At 55.2% G+C, this 16,146-nt stretch overlaps 1 protein-coding gene across 4 annotated transcripts in view; it reads left to right on the plus strand.

Moving 5' to 3' along the window:
- SEPTIN9 (septin 9) overlaps window positions 1–16,146 on the plus strand; it is a 213,902-nt gene that overhangs the window by 110,746 nt on the left and 87,010 nt on the right. For all 4 annotated transcript variants that reach the window (XM_017861941.1, XM_017861943.1, XM_017861942.1 and 1 more), the window contains one exon: window positions 4,423–5,067. In XM_017861941.1, coding sequence (XP_017717430.1) covers window positions 4,423–5,067 — 645 coding nt within the window. The remainder of the gene's footprint in view (window positions 1–4,422; window positions 5,068–16,146) is intronic.

Genomic DNA, 16,146 nt, shown 5'->3' on the forward strand with positions numbered 1-16,146 from the left:
TTTTTTTTTGAGATGAAGTCTTGCTTTGTCGCCCAGGCTGGAGTACTGTGGCACGATCTGGACTCACTGCAACCTCCGCCTCCCAAGTTTAAGTGATTCTCCTGCCTCAGCCTTCCAAGGAGCTGGGATTACAGGCGCCTATCCCCATGGCTGGCTAATTTTTTGTATTTTAGTAGAGACAGGGTTTTACCATGTTGGCCAGGCTGGTCTCGAACTCCTGACCTCAGGTGATCCGCCTGTCTTGGCCTCCCAAACTGCTGGGATTACAGGCCAGGCGTGATCTACCACACCCGGCCTTTAGTAGGTTTTGGTGGGCTTTTTTTTTTTTTTTTTTTTGAGACAAGGTCTCACTCTGTCATCCAGGCTGGAGTGCAGTGGTGTGCTCATGGCTCACTGCAGCCTTGACCTCCTGGCCTCAAGTGATCCTCTCACCTCAGCCTCTCGAGTAGCTGGGATTACAGGCATATGCCACCACCCCTGGCTAATTTTTTTATTGTTTAGTGGAGTCGGGGTTTTGCCATGTTGCCCAGGTTGGTCTTGAACTCCTGGGCTCAAGCAGTCCACCCACCTTGGCCTCCCAAAGTGTTGGGGTTACTGGCGTGAACCACCACGCCTTGGCCTGGTAGGTTTTCTAGAAGCGCCTGAGGCCTCATGAAGGCTTGGTGTCATGGAGTAGAGGACATTCAACTCTGCTCCCAGGGAGCCCAAATACACCCCGTGCAGCCAATCTCAACAGTCATGACATGGCCAGGATGATGTGCGGAGGGGGTGGTGCAAACTGTGTGGGAGGCCAGCCCCGCTGGGAAGGGGGCTGGAGTGGGCTTGGCTTTGAGGAGGATACACAAGAAGAGGAGGAGGAGGCGGTGGCATGCTCGTTTGGGGGCATGGCCTGAGCCAGGGTGGGCACCTCTTCATTTAGGTGTCACCTTCTTGACATTCCAGCCGGGACATGGTTTCCTTGGGGAAGATGGACACCTCCAGAAAGGGACGTCTCCTGTTCTCACTGTTCTCCTAGCACACAGTTGTATTCTCTCGCAGTTCTGGAGGCTGTGAGATCTCCTGGCTGTTACCTAGAACAAACCTACCTTTCAGCAGCGCCACCCTGATGGTGGGGTAGTCCCTGCGGGGGGAACAGCCCCTGCTCTCTCAGAGCTTACTTAAAGCTAGTGGGCATGGGGGTGGTGCTGGACGGAACACCCAGATGGATCATAGAGCCGGACAGTAAGCACAGAGGCCAGCCAGTGGGGACGGAGGGACCCATCCATGAAAAGACATCAAGCATTGAAAGAGATGAGAGGACGCTGGGGACCAGCGCACATGTGCATTTTGCACAGATGGCCAAGGTGGTGAGGCGCCAGCCACGCAGACAACCGGAGGAAGGAGGAGTGCCCTGGGGGAGGGGCCAGCTCTGGTTCTAGAATGATCCGCTTGTGCGTGTCGGTCTGGCTGGAATAAATCACTGCATCCTCACTGTAGACTCAATTGTAAGCTCACACCGGGGAGGGCTCTGCTTTGGTGCAAGGTCCTAAATCATGAGTCGGCCATTGGGGGGTGTCTCCAAGGGGACTCTCCAAGGAGGGGGTTCAACGGATCTCCCAGGGAAGGTCGTTTGTTTTCTTGGGTTGGACCTGGGACAAGGCCTTCTCTTGTCTAGTTTCTGTTCTCCAACTTGGCCACACGGAAGGATGCTGAGGACACCTGGAAGCCGGCCTCTGCTTTACAACGCCCGTAAGACAGCGGCACACCATGTGGGGACAGTTTGGACAGTGTTCAGGAGGCAGGGGGCAGATCGGAGGACCGTGGGAGGCCCTGGGAACCACACGAGGACCCAGGCATTGAGCTTTGCACTTTCTGGCATCAGAAAGTACAATGTGCAGTCTGGCTCTGTGTCTACCCCATGCCTCACTTTCCCCATCTCTATGGGGGGTAATAATATTCTTTACAGCCCAGGTTTAAGCGGGTGTAGATGTAATGAGTTAGGTAAGCCCATCTTATGACATTCAGTTCTGGACATTGAACTCTGGGCTTTCTGGCTGGTAGAAGTGGACATTCAACCTTTCCTTGGAGCCCTGGGCTTTTGCAGAATCCGAACAGAGCCAGCAGTTTGCATGCAGTGGCAGAGGGGCAGAGTGGCACCATGGTGGGAGCTCATACCTGGCACATCCCTGATTCTGGGGCTCAGGATCCTGCTGCCCTGCAGCCACGCGATCAGTCAGAGGTCATGACTGGACCCACAAGCGAATACAGCCTGTGGATTTGATTTTGTTTGGCCCTGTGGTGGTTTATTTTATTTTTAGTTTTAGTTTTTGGAGACAGAGTCTCGCTCTCTCGCTCAGGTTGAGTGCAGTGAGATGATCTCAGCTTTGCAACCTCTGCCTTCTGGGTTCAAGCAATTCTTCTGCCTCAGCCTCCCGAGCAGCTGGGACTATAGGTGAGCGTCGCCGTGCCCAGTTAATTTTTTATTTTTAGTAAAGTGGGGTTTCACCATGTCAGCCAGGCTGCTTGGTGTTTTAAAAAGGGCTTGTTTTGCTTTATGCAAGCGTTTAAGGACGAGGAGATATCATATAAAGATCCAGATTTCTACTCTCTTGAGAAGTGAGTAGCTCTGGCCCCGCCAGGCCCATATCCTCTAGGGCAGTGATGGAGCTGAGACAGGGCCTGTGACAACTGAGAGTTCCCCGGAGTCCACGCGGCTCCTTGCCCAGCTTCTGGTGGAGGCTGAGCTTAGTGACCCAGGATTTTGTCTGTGTCCACCAAGAAGGAGAGGTGCCCATGGCTTAGAGAGGGCGCCCACAGGATTGCCTTGCCCAGGAAGCTGGCAGCTGAAGCAGCCAGGATTAGGGGGCTGGGCTTCCTCTTCCCCTCCCCAGTGCCTGAGTGCATTTGGAGGAAGAGAGACAGGTGAGGGGAAGGCACTGAAATGGTCCTGGAGAGCTATTGTTGGGGGCTGGGGACCAACTGTTATCCCTTTTCCTATGGGCAGGGGAGGCAGTGGTGGAATCCCATGAGACCCGGACTCTGGCCTGGTGAGGCAGGGAGCGCCTGGGGAAGACACTGTGGGTCTCCAGGGGGACTTTGCTGGGGGAGCTGTGTTGGGAGCCTGGCCTAGGGAAGGAGCTGGTGAATGTGCCTGCCATGTGGGCCCCTCCCTGCTCTGGCCCTGATAACCAGGAGCAGCTGGCTGTCATTTGGAGTGTGGTTGTGGGGACTGTGGAGGTGGCAACTTCCCAGGTACCATCCCCACTGCCTCTGAGGGAGCAGACCCTGGTGCCTCCAAGAGGCAGGATGGTTGCAGGGTGGGAGCTGGGTGGTTGGAATCACTGCATGGGTTTGTAGTATTGGATGGGAAGATGCAGGAGAGGCTGATGACTGAGAAAGTTGGTTCCTGTGGACTAAGCTGGGGGAGCCGGACAACCAAGTGGTTAGAACCTTGGGCTCTGGTATCAGCCTGATGTACAGTCTGGCTCTGGTCTACCCCATGCCTCACTTTCCCCATCTGTGCTGGGGGTATTGGTATTCTTTATGTCCCAGGGTTGAGTGGCTGTAGATGTGATGAGCGCGGTAAGCCCAGCACCTCACCGGCACTGAAAGCTCCAGTGTCTGCTCTTGGTGTCATTGATGGAGTTTTCTTCTCACTGTGGTTCTGATGGGTTACAGTTGTGGTCACTTATTGTTGGAGGTGTGTCCCCCACTGTGGCTGGTGGTAGAAGTGTTTGCTGGTCGTGTCCGGGTGTGTGCCTTGGCTGGAGGTGAGGAAGGATAAAAACAGCCTCGACAAGAAGGAAATCCAGGCCGGGCGCGGTGGCTCACGCCTGTAATCCCAGCACTTTGGGAGGCTGAGGTGGGTGGATCACTTGAGGTCAGGAGGCTGAGACCAGACTGACCAACATGGTGAAACCCCGTCTCTACTAAAAATACCCAGGCATGGTGGCCAGTGCCTATAATCCCAGCTACTGGGGAGGCTGAGGTAGGAGAATTGCTTGAACACAGGAGGTGCCACTGCACTCCAGCCAGGGCAACAGATCAAGACTCCATCTCAAAAAAAAAAAAAAAAAAAAAAGGAAATAAAAGTCTTCTCTGGAACTAGAACGTTCCTGTGTAGACGTAGCTGGAGGGGGAGGCTGTGTGGTTTGCGCCGTGGCCATGGCAAGACACGATGGGCAGCGTCTCCCTGCTCCAGCCTGCATCTCTGCCCCAGAACTCATGACAGGTCTCCTAGGATGGGGCCGTCCCTTTCGCTTGCTGTGGGTGTCTTAGGATGAGGCTGTCCCTTGCACTTGCTGAGACATGAAGGACAGGAAGAGCCCCGGGGCCCTCAGCGCAGCATTGCCTGCCTTCCTCTGCTGCTCCTTAGCAGGAAACATGCCGGAGTGTTCCCGAGCCGTCCACTCACCAATTGTACTCCCTCTCTTTGTTTTTCAGCCTTGAAAAGGTCTTTTGAGGTCGAGGAGGTCGAGACACCCAACTCCACCCCACCCCGGAGGGTCCAGACTCCCCTACTCCGAGCCACTGTGGCCAGCTCCACCCAGAAGTTCCAGGACCTGGGCGTGAAGAACTCAGAGCCCTCGGCCCGCCATGTGGACCCCCTAAGCCAGCGCTCCCCCAAGGCATCCCTGCGGAGGGTGGAGCTCTCGGGCCCCAAGGCGGCTGAGCCGGTGTCCCGGCGCACTGAGCTGTCCATTGACATCTCATCCAAGCAGGTGGAGAACGCCGGGGCCATCGGGCCGTCCCGATTTGGGCTCAAGAGGGCTGAGGTGTTGGGCCACAAGACGCCAGAGCCGGCTCCTCGGAGGACGGAGATCACCCTTGTCAAACCCCAGGAGTCAGCCCACCGGAGGATGGAGCCCCCCGCCTCCAAGATCCCCGAGGTGCCCACTGCCCTTGCCACCGACGCAGCCCCCAAGAGGGTGGAGATCCAGATGCCCAAGCCTGCTGAGGCGCTCGTCGCCCCCAGCCCAGCCCAGACCCTGGAGAATTCAGAGCCCGCCCCCGTGTCTCAGCTGCAGAGCAGGCTGGAGCCCAAGCCCCAGCCCCCTGTGGCTGAGGCTGCACCCCGGAGCCAGGAGGGTGAGTCGCAGAGCACTGGGTCTTGGATGCGGTGGTGATGGGGACCTGGTTGCTGGCTTTGCCACAGGATCTTGGAGGAAGAAGCTGGATATGGGTGGGGGATGCTACCCTGGAGACCCAGAAAGAATGGAATGCATGGGGATGGGAGTCTGCAAGCTCAGGAGAGGTGGCTGTGGCTCTCTCTGCCTGATGGGAACATGCCAAGATGCTCCAAGCGGGACTTAAGTGAGAGTTTGGAAAGATTCTCTGGGTTTCAAGGAGCCTCCTTTATTGGTCACCATGGGCCTTGGTAGGACCTCTGTCTGCTGTGTGTCCCTGGAGGGCCTGGGAGACTTGGAGAATGAGGAGCCACGCAGGAACCAGGGCAGGCTCATGCAGGGGTGTGGGACAGGGTGGGGTTGAGACCTCTGGAAGGACTGTCACATTCTGGTAGCTCCTGCTTGAGGAATTGCAGGCTGCCTGGTTGTGCCCAGCAGAGTCTGAGGGCTTGGGGAAGGGAGGAGGGACGTGTGCCTCCTGAGGCTTGCATCGGAGCTCATGGCCTGCTCCTCCTCCCCCAGGAGGGATGGTGTGGCAGAGGGAGGGGAACATGAGGAGCACCTTAGTCTGCAGGACAAAACTCTCAGGGCACTGGGAAGGGGTTCCTGGACCAGGGGACTCTGTGATAGCTGCACACAGTTTTATTTGGGGGTGCCCTTCTGGTGAGAGGAGAGAGGCCGTGGGGCTCCAGCAGTGTCCTGGGAGGGCTCAAGCCCAGAGCCGTGCTGACGTGGAGCTTACAGGCCGGGGGTTGGTGCCAGTCCTGTGGGACGCAGGGCCTGTTCGGAACTGCCAGGCTGTGGGACATAGTTGGGTCTCTTCTCAGAAGCGTGCCCCCTGGCCCCAGCAGGGATCGTGGCTCCATGGGGCTATGTTAAGGTGCCAGCTGGGTTAGAAGCCCCTCTAGAGCCGGGTCCGATTGTGGGCACAGGATCCGGACTCAGTGTACTATGTTCAGTAAGCCTTCTTAGGGTTGGATGAACAGTACAGTCTGGGTTTTTGATTTACCTTTTTCTTCTTATTTCTAATTGTGGTGAAATACACAACATACAATGTGCAATTGTAGCCACTTTGCAGTGTACATTTCGTGGCATTCAGTACATTCACGGTGTTTTGCAGCTGCCACCGCTGTCCATCTCTGGGACCCTTTTCATCCTCCCAGAATGAGCTCCGTCCCCGTTAGACAAGCTCACCATGCCCCTCCCCCAGCTGCTGGCAGCCACCATTCTATTTTGTGTCTTTATTATGAACTTATTTGACCACTCTAGGAACCTTGTGTGAGTGGAAAAATACAATAATGGCCCATTTTGTGTCTGGCTCATTTCACTCAGCATGACGTTCTGAAGGTTCATCCGTCATGCTGTAGCATGGGGCAGAGTTTCCTTCCTTTTAAAGGCTGAATGATATTCTGTCGTGTGATGCACCCGTGTTGTGTGGCTGTTCCTCCATCGGTGGACCCTTGTGTTGCTTCTACATCTCTCTAAGTCCCTACTTTCCATTTGCTTTGACTTTTTTGAGACAGGGTCTTGCTCTGTCCTCCAGGCTGGAGTGTAGTGGTGTGATCACTGCTCACTGCAACCTCTGCCTCCTGGGCTCAAGATCCCCCAACCTCAGCCTCCCAAGTACCTAGGACCACAGGTTGCATGCCACCATGCCTGGCTACATTTTAAAATTTTTTGTAGAGACAGGTTCTCACTAAGTTGCCCAGGCTGGTCTCAGACTCCTAGGTTCAAATGAGCCTCCTGCCTCGGCCTCCCAAAGTGCTGGGATTATAGGCATGAGCCATCCAACCCCTTTTGGTTTTCTTTTGAATGAGAGTTCTCCAGTGGTCAGTGGGCTTGGGGGCTGGGAGGACGTGGGGCCTGGAGAGGGTGTGGGTCGGGGGGAGACCAGTGCTCTTGATGCTTTCACGGGCATGTGGAGTGCACATTCGTCTCAGCAGGTCTGAGGCCTGGGACTCTGCATTTCCTACAGAGGGGGCATCGGAACACACTGAGTAGCCAGAGGCTAGTGGGCCTTGGAACGTCCTTTCCATCCCTCAGTGTGCGAGTCCGTGTTCCCTCTCCCATCTCTCTAAACTTGACTCTGCAGAGCCACCCCGCCTCAGCCACCTAGACTCAGTGACAGCGGCTGCCAGTGGCATGGTGTCAGGCCAAAGGGATGGGCAATTTGCAGAGTGGCAGGAGGCTGTTTCCTCCCCAGCCTTCTGTTGGTGCAGGACCTTTGTTTGACGTGCCGGATACACCCACCTCCTGGGTTGATGTGTTCACACTCAGCTGAGTCAAACAGGATGTGGCTGGGGAGGCAGTTGTCACTGGGCCATCTAGATCTTGGTGACGGCTGGTGCTGGATGCACAGAGACATGGTCCTGGCTCTGGGGGACAGGTGGGGGGATGTCCATGGGGATGTGCAAGAACATCCTCCTCCAGGGGCAGACCCAGCTCAGCCCCTAAATTGTGCCAGAGAGTGCACTGGGAGCCAGACCCGGGGACACATCCTGCAGGCTCTGCTTTCGGGAGCTCACCGAGCCGTGAGCAGGATGGCTGGGACACAAGGAGTGCCCAGGGAGCTTCCCCAGCAGTGATTTCATCAGGCCAGGAAGTGCAATTTCATCAGGCCAGGAAGGAGAGAGAAAGGCAGGCCACGTGGAGGCGGCAGCGTTCAGAGCGGCAGGAGCCTGGTGCTCTGGGGGGACAGTGGCTTTCTCCATGGAATAGGATGTACATGTTGGAGTCGGGGCATGGGAGAAAACCATCAGCATCCCAGACCCAGCCACCCCCGGATGGGGACCTGTGCAGGTGGGAGTCCAGCCCGCATGGAGAGGTCCGTGGGCTGGGCTGACGGTCCTCAGGGCCTGAGCAAGTCCGGGTGGAGGAAAGGCAGGGAGAGATGAGGGCAAGGCCTTCCCGATGGAGGGGTGCTCTTGAAATCCAATGAGAGTGGCTTCTCGGGGGACCCAGGCCTGAGCCCCACTAGTTCTTCCTCTGGGGCACCACCTGCTTGCTTCTCCGTTCTCCCTCTGTGTCACAACCGTTCTGGACACACATCCAGTTCTCTCCAACTCGGCTTCCTGCCCATCTTTCCTGCAGGTCCAGCAGGCCCATCCCCTTCTGCCCCTCTACGTGGGCTGGGCTGGGAGCTCCCTGAGCCCCCACATGCACAGCTCTGACCAATCTCCATGGCCTCTCTGCACCCTGAGTACCAGGGATCCAGCTGGCACCATGGGGAAAGGGATATGGGGAAAGGGATCAGGGAGGGAGTTCCGTGCCCTCTCAGCAGATGCCCAGCCCCCTTGGCTTCTGCCTGCGAGAGGGTGTCTGTGCTGTGGTTTGTCTCCACCCCAGAGCTGCAGGCACAGGGCAGGGTCTCCTGGGGCCCGGCTGAATTGCTCTCAGACTAACTTCCCCAAAGCACAGCACTGCTGAGATTTCTTCCCATCCTGAGCCTTCCCTGCTCACTCACCGAAGGCCCCGCCACGGTTGATTCACTCTCCTGCTCAGCTTACACCTCTCTGCTTCCCAGCTTCTCCTGCGTTGGTCTTCCCTTGGTCTCCCACACCTTTCCTCACAACCCCTTTGCCCTGACCTCCTGAACCCTGACCTCTGCTTCTCTTTTTTTTTTTATTTTGAGACGGAGTCTCATTCTGTCGCCCGGGCTGGAGTGCAGTGGTGTGATCTCGGCTTACTGCAATCTCCACCTCCCAGGTTCAAGCGATTTTGAGTAGCTGGGACTATTGGCGCGGGCTACCACTCCCGGCTAACTTTTGTATTTTTAGTAGAGACAGGGTTCACCATATTGGCCAGGCTGGTCTCAAACTCCTGACCTTGTGACCCACCTGCCTCGGCTTCCCAGGACTCCCAAAGTGCTGGGATTACAGGTGTGAGCCACCGTGCCCAGTCTGTCTTGGTTTTTTACAAAGAACCCCGTAAGAGGCCGGGTGCAGTGGTTCATGCCTATAAATCCAGCACCTTGGGAGGCCAAGGCAGGCAGATTGCTTGAGCCCAGGAGTTTGGGACCAGCCTGGGCAACATAGAGAAACCCCGTCTTTACAAAAAAATACAAAAAATTAGCCAGGCACAGTAGCATGTGCTTGTAGTCCCAGCTACCCAGGAGGCTGAGGCTGTGGTGAGCTGAGATTGTGCCACTGCACTCCAGCTTAGGACACAGTGTGCCACCCTGTCTCAAAAAAAAGAAAAAGAAAGAAATCCCGTGAGATACCAAGTAAGTGACTTGGACATAATAGGTACGCCGTGAAATTATGCTGAAGGAGTGAGCCACTGGTGGTGAGATGGGGGATGGCTTTTTTTTGTGGTTCTTGCAGAGATGTAGTGACCCCCTTGGGACGTCCCTAGGGACCAAGCAGAAACTTTCCTGGTCAACTTTACCCCCAGGGCACCTGGTGTCTCCTCTGGAGGTCGTGCTGGAGGGCTCAGTGGGTGGGTGTCAGCTTCAGTGTGGGGGTTCTGGAAGGGGTCAGCATTTCAGGAAGGAGTGTAGGCCCCTAGATGGTTGAAGGGGAGGGAGAGGAAGACAGGACCTGCAGAGGGCAGAGGCCTCCCTGCCTGCTCCTCCGCCCCGCGGCCTGGTGAGGTCTGAGCTTTATGCTGGTGCGGTGGCTTCTCGGTTTCTGAGGCTCTGGCCCTGTCCCTGAACTTGGCACCCTCCTTGCTATCCTCCCACAGAAGGACCCTCGTCCTTCGGGGTCATCCCTGGTCCTCTCAGGCTCTGGGTGGGGACGGCCTTGCCTCCTCTCCCGGATCCCTGCTCTTTCCCTGCCCCCCACATGGGTGCCTCTGGGTGGGGCGGGGCTGGGCTGCAGCACCCAGGACTGAGACTGCAAGGGCTGGCCGCTGGCTCAGAGCCCCCCCACCAAAGTTACCCCCCTCTGGCTCCTCAGCCACACCAGCCAAGTTTCTCCAGAGCTGCCTTATAAGGCAGCTCAGCGCTCGTCCGTGGGCCTGGTTCTCTGCCTTCTTGGGATACTCACTGGGGGCAAGAGGGAGGCCAGGCCTGGTGCCCAGCTCAGTTCTGGGCATGTCCCGGCTCTGCCCCATGAGCCAACTGGTTCTGAACCATCACTTCGCCCCTCCCAGCCTCAATTTCTTGATTTGTCGGAGGCATCTGCAGAGGTGGCTGGGGGCTGAGCTCATGTATCCACCCACCCCAAGAACCAAGAAGGAAGTCCACGGTGGTGCTGGGGCCACTGTGACCATGGGTGTAAAATTGGGGCGGGGTAGACATGGCAGCATGTCTCAGTAGTTTTCCTGTGACCCAGAGGGTCTGGAAATCTTTGTCGTGTGGGTGGAGCGTTGAGGGAGCTGTGAGTCAGGCCCCCCAAGCCCATGATGGTGGGCGTGGCTCTTTGCATACTTGGTCCGCACCAGGCCTTGTGTTCCAGGGACAGAACAGGGAGCAATCTCAGCTCAGACAGCAGGGCTGCCAGTACAGCACTGAGTATAGGGTTAATCGAAGCACAGGGCTCCCTGGAACCACCCAACACAGAGCATTGAAGAGGTGGCTTTGGGGAAAGTGGGGTCAGAGCTGAGCTGGAGTCGGGGGTGGGGAGGGTGGGCATCAGCCTGCAAGGGAGGAACACCTGCTAGGCCCCAGAAGTTCCTGGTGGGGATCAGGGACTGTGAAGTTGGGGAGAAGGTGACTGCCGTGATTTAGGGAGGAAGGGCCCCATAGACAGCCCAGCTCCTGGCCCCATGTTTACAGGACACCCCACATAGGCTCTGAGCCTATCCCTGGACTGTGGACTCCCTGAGGCAGGGTCTGCAGGTTTGTCCAGTACCAGGTGTAAGGCAGGGGGCCTTGGTAAGCATCAAAGGACTCACTGGTGTCTGATGAAGCAGTGAGTTTGGACTGTGTCATGCCTGGGGTCCTGAGCCTGCAGGATTTTTCTGTGTGGGGCTGTGTGCTTCTGCTTCTGGAGGGGCGAAAGCCTGGTGTCCAGAAGGCACCCATGTTCCTGCCGGGCTGCCTTACTCAGAAGGTCCCGCTGCTCCCACCTCCTCCCATTTTCCTGAGCTGCTTCCAGAGGGCACCCAGGTCCCCTTTTACTTTGGGATTGGGTCTCTTTCTCTTTCCCCTTCTAAGAACAAGTACCATCCTTCTCCGAGCTGTCCCTGGAGCCTCTCAGACCTAGGTCTAGAGCAGGAAGCCCCCCATGTGCTGGGGGAACGGGAGGATCAATGGGGGAGGAGTGGCCAGGCCAGGTGTGTCTCCTTCATGGTGGGATGGGGTGGGGCCAGAGAACAGAGCCTGGCTGCAGGGCCCAGGAAGAGAACCCTTCCCCTCGTGGCCTGCTCAGCTGCCTGCCAAGTACCCTGCAGTGGTGAGAGGAAAGGAGGGCTGGTCTGGGAATGCAGCGGGTGCTGAGCAGCTGTGGAATACCTTAAATAGAGCGGGCAGCTGCGGGGAAGGGTGGGGCCAGGAGGCAGGCACTGGGGGTGGTGTCTCCACTCCGCCCCCTGCAGCTCTGTGGCCCTGACCACCCAGCCTGGCCCCAGGATGGAGCCCCAGCCCCCAGACACATGGCACTGGGTGAGGCCTCCTCTCAGCACTTGTCCCAGGAAGCCAGAGCAGCTGCCAGAAGAGAGAGGAGCTGTGTCTGCACCCGCAGCCTCCCAGGCCTGGGACAGCTGCCGGGATTGAGGGTCTGCACAATGGCGAGCCTGTCCGGAGGGGCGTGCCCCGGCCAGACAGCCATGCTCTGTGTGGTGTGGACAGAGGGCACATTCAACCCTGCAGGAGTGCACTCAGACTCCCCGCCCGGGGCCCCGACGTGTGGGCAGCCCCTAACCAGACCCTGGATTCCAGCAGGCAGCCTGGGAGGGTGCCGTGTGGTCCACCCTGACACACTGTGTCACCTGGGACCTCATGTCCGAGAGCTGGGGAGGCGCTTCCTCGGTTGGACTCCACTTCCTCTCTGGGGTTTTCTGTGGGTGCGATAAGTGACTCTCTCTCCTGCAGTCCAAGGGGGCTCCTGGGGTCTGGGCTGTAACTGACAGGCTTGAGTAGCCCATGGCCAGGGCTGAGCTTGCTTCCCGTTGTCTCCAAACACTGAGCCCAGGACGGGGTTAAAGTGGAGATGCTCTGAGGCATGGAGCTCCCCCAACCCTGTCCCCCCATCCCACTACTGGGTGTCCTCTGTGGAGCCCCGGGACTCGTAAGGAACCCAGGGTGGAGATTCCTGGTCTCATCCAGTGCAGGTGAGGGGGAAAGTGATTTGTCCACAGTCACAGGCCAAGCTCGATTCCACTTCACCGCCCCAGTCTGAAACCTGGAACTGGAAATGGCCCTGGAGATCACTGATTCCATCTCCCGCCTTCCAAAATGGCCCGCGGGGGTTACGATGCAGATGCCTGTCATGCCTGGCCCACTTGTGTGTGGGGAAGTGGCAGAGGAGCGCCAGCTCTGCCCTCACACTGCCTGGGCGGCCGCCCCTGCCCTGGCCAGTGGCTTTCCTCTGGTCCGTCTTCTCAGTGTGGAAGTGGGCACAATTCTTTCTGTGCAGCGTGGTGAGAGTGAACAGTGATAATTCGTAAGCAGGGCTGGAGCGCTTGGGGGATTCGTGTTAAACAAGCATATAAACAAAAGCCGAACCCAACCCTGATTGAATCAGCAGGCAGGCCTTGTCTGAAGCCCCCGGGCAGCGCCTCATACCATCCGTAGATTCCAGGCCGGTGGCGTCGCCCCGTATCTCTCCCGCCCGCCCGCAAGCTGGTGTTTAGAAGCCCTGCTCTGTGTTCTGGCTCCCATTCTCCCTGTGACCTTTCCCTTTCTTCATCCTAAAAAGCAATGCACGACCGGGTGTGGGGACAGGCGCCTGTAGTCCCAGCTGCTTGGGAGGGAGGCTGAGGCAGGAGAATCGCTTAAACCCAGGAGGTGGAGGTTTTAGTGAGCCGAGATTGCGCTAGTGCCGTCCAGCCTGGGTGACGGAACAAGACTCCATCTGGAAACAAAAAAACAAAACGAAACAATGCCCAGTCATTCTTAGATAAAAAATGAAGATCACATGAAATTTCGAAAGGAAGTTTTTCTCTCCCATTCCCCAACTCTTTCCCAAGGGGTGGCCATGTTGACAGCTGGGTGTGGCATTCTTCTGAATTTTATTTGTGCAGAGTCATTCAGGGCTTGTGTAAAAAAAGTCAATGTGTAAATTTAGACTTTTCAAGAACACAAAGGAAATCAGACTTCTGCAACCAGCTTTTATTTTTTCCATTTGACAACACTGTTGCCACTTGTAGATGTAGCATGTTACTTTTTTTTTTTTTTTGACCGGACTATTGACCAGGCTGGAGTGCAGTGGTGCCATATGGGCTCCCTGGGCTCAGTGTAACCTCTGCCTTCCAGTTTTAAGCGATTCTCCTGCCTCAGCCTCCCAAGTAGCTGGAATTACAGGTGCCCGCCACCCTGCCTGGCTAATTTTTGTATTTTTAGTAGAAACGGGGTTTCACTATGTTGGCCAGGCTGGTCTTGAACTCCTGACCTCGAGATCTGCCCGCCTTGGCCTCCCAAAGTAGCACGTTCCTTTTCATGCTTGTGTCATCAGATGTCCCACGGCCCTGCCAGGCTTGTCCAGCTGCCCACTGTGATTGAGAGGCTGCAACAGATGTTCTGACACTTGTACATGTGCACACAATGACTGTAGGATGAGCCCTTAAGAGTGAATTTCTGTGTCAAGGATGTGTTTTGATCTGCCAGGCACAGTGGCTCACGCTTGTAATCCCAGCACTTTGGGAGGCGTAGATGGGCTGATCACAAAAATTAGCTGGGCATGGTGGCTTGTGCCTGTAATCTCAGCTACTCAGGAGGCTAAGGCAGGAGATTTACTTGAACCCAGGAGGTGGAGGTTGCAGTGAGCCAAGATCGCGCCATTGCACTCCAGCCTGGGTGACAGAGCCAGACTCCGTATCAAAAAAAAAAAAAAAAAAATCAATCCTTGTTCCTGAATTGGCCTCTAAAGTGGTTACTAGAATTTTTTAGGACCCCTCCCCTCGCTGGCCTGCTCAACTGTCTGCTGGGCCCTGTGCTGTGATGGTCCAGCAGGGAGGTCCTATGCCCCTCACCCCTGTCTGAGGGCCAGACGCTTTCCAATTGGTGTTTTATTTTGTGCATCTCGGTCAAGCGAGAGGGATTATCTCTTCGTATGTTACAGACCAGGGCCTTGTGTTCTCTTTTCATTTGGATGGTTCATCCTTTCCTTGTTGAAATGTTTTAAAAAGAGTACTTTGTAAGCCAGGCGTGGTGGCTCACACCTGTAATCCCAGCACTTTGGGAGGCTGAAGTGGGCGGATCGCTTGAGCTTAGGAGTTTGAGACCAGCCTGGGCAACATGGCAAAATCCCATCTCTGCAAAAATTAGCTGGGTGAGGTGGTGCTCCTGTAGTCCCAGCTACTTGGGAGGCTGTTGTGGGAGGATCATTTGAGTCTGGGAGTTTGAGGCTGCTGGGATCTGTGATTGTACCACTGCATTCCAGCCTGGGTGACAGAGCGAGATCCTGTCTAAAGAAAAAAAAAAAGTTATTTGTACATCTTTATCACAGCAGGTATGAGTGTCTTGTCCCCGGCTGCCTACTTTTGATTTTATTTCTGGGATGTTCTTCCACACGGAACATTTTAATCCTATTATCCTGATGTTGTCAAGTCTCTGCTTTCCCCTTTAGCTTTTGGAATTCATGTCCTGTTTAGAGGTCTCCTGCGTTCTGAAATTATAGGAAAGAATTTCGCCCACGTTTTCTTCTAGTACTTCTGTGGTTTCATTTTTACATGTTGAAATCATGAATCCATTGGAATGTATTTTGGTTTCAGCAGCGAGGTAGGGGTAGATGGTATTGCCTGGATACACAGCAGCGAGCTTGGTCTGGAGCGGGTGGGGTGCGTGTGTGTGTGTGTGTGTGTGTGTGTGCGTGTGTGTGTGTGTGTGTGTGTGTGCGCGCGCTATTTTTATCAGTTTTGGTGTCTGTATTGTGCTGGCTTAGCAAAAACAATTTGGATACATTTATTTTCCCCTCTGTGTTCTGGAACGTTTTAAGCAGCAACATAATAATCTCTTTGTTAAAACTTTTCAAGAATTCACTGTGAAACCATCTGGGCCTGATACTTTTGGGGAGTCTAGCACTTTAAAATTTCAATTTTTTCCGTGGGTCTTTGAGTTTTACAGTTTTTCTTCTTAAAATTCATTACTTATTTTTTTCCTAGAAAAGCACCTTTTAGCTTATTTAAAATCCCTCGGCTTATTCCGTGGGGGTTACTTGAGCTCACTTAGTGAGGACAGCGTGCAGCGGGGTGATTGACGTGATTGGGTAGCAGAGCATGATCGATCGGTCAGTGTGCAAACATCACTGGCTGTGGCTGGCGTCCTGGGATGCTCCATGTTGAGGCACATGTGTGCAGTGCCGGGTGATGTGTATTCTGAGAGGGGATGAAGCCACAGGACTGCTGCACCCTTAAGAGAGAGCCCCCCTCCCCACGGCTGCAGTCTTGAGTAGGTAGTGACAGGGGACTGGGTCTGGGGGTGGCTCAGTGGTCCCAGCAGGCCAAGGGCTTCAGGAATTATGAGAAGTTTGGAGCTGCCCAGAGAGTGGCTTTCAAAATCAGTCTGGACTGCAGCCTCCAGAAAGACATGCGCTTGACACCACGACCCAGGACACACCTGTATGGGGTGGGGGTGGGAGGTGGTGGTATATAAATGAAACCAAATTTCCATGATGGAATTCTTACCTTTACCATGCCTGTGCTACACTTTGGTATTTTCTGTTTTTTTTTTTTTCCTCTCTCTCTATTTGTTTGTTTTGGAAAGAGGGAAGGCTTTTTTCATTTTTTTTAAAAACAGCTTTATGGAGATTTAAGTAAGCTACTATACGATCCACCCATTTAAAGTGCATAATTCCATGGTTTTCAGTCTATTCAGAGAGTAGTGCAGCCATCATCACCACAACCAATTTTAGAAAATTGAAAATTTGAGAAATTTAGAAAATTTTTTTCTTAAGAAGAAACCCTGTAGCCTTTAGCTATCAATCCTGCCCTCCTCCTC

This window comes from Rhinopithecus bieti, unplaced genomic scaffold (genome assembly GCF_001698545.2).
Source record: "Rhinopithecus bieti isolate Rb0 unplaced genomic scaffold, ASM169854v2 scaffold_63334, whole genome shotgun sequence".
Classification (NCBI taxonomy): Eukaryota; Metazoa; Chordata; class Mammalia; order Primates; family Cercopithecidae; genus Rhinopithecus; species Rhinopithecus bieti.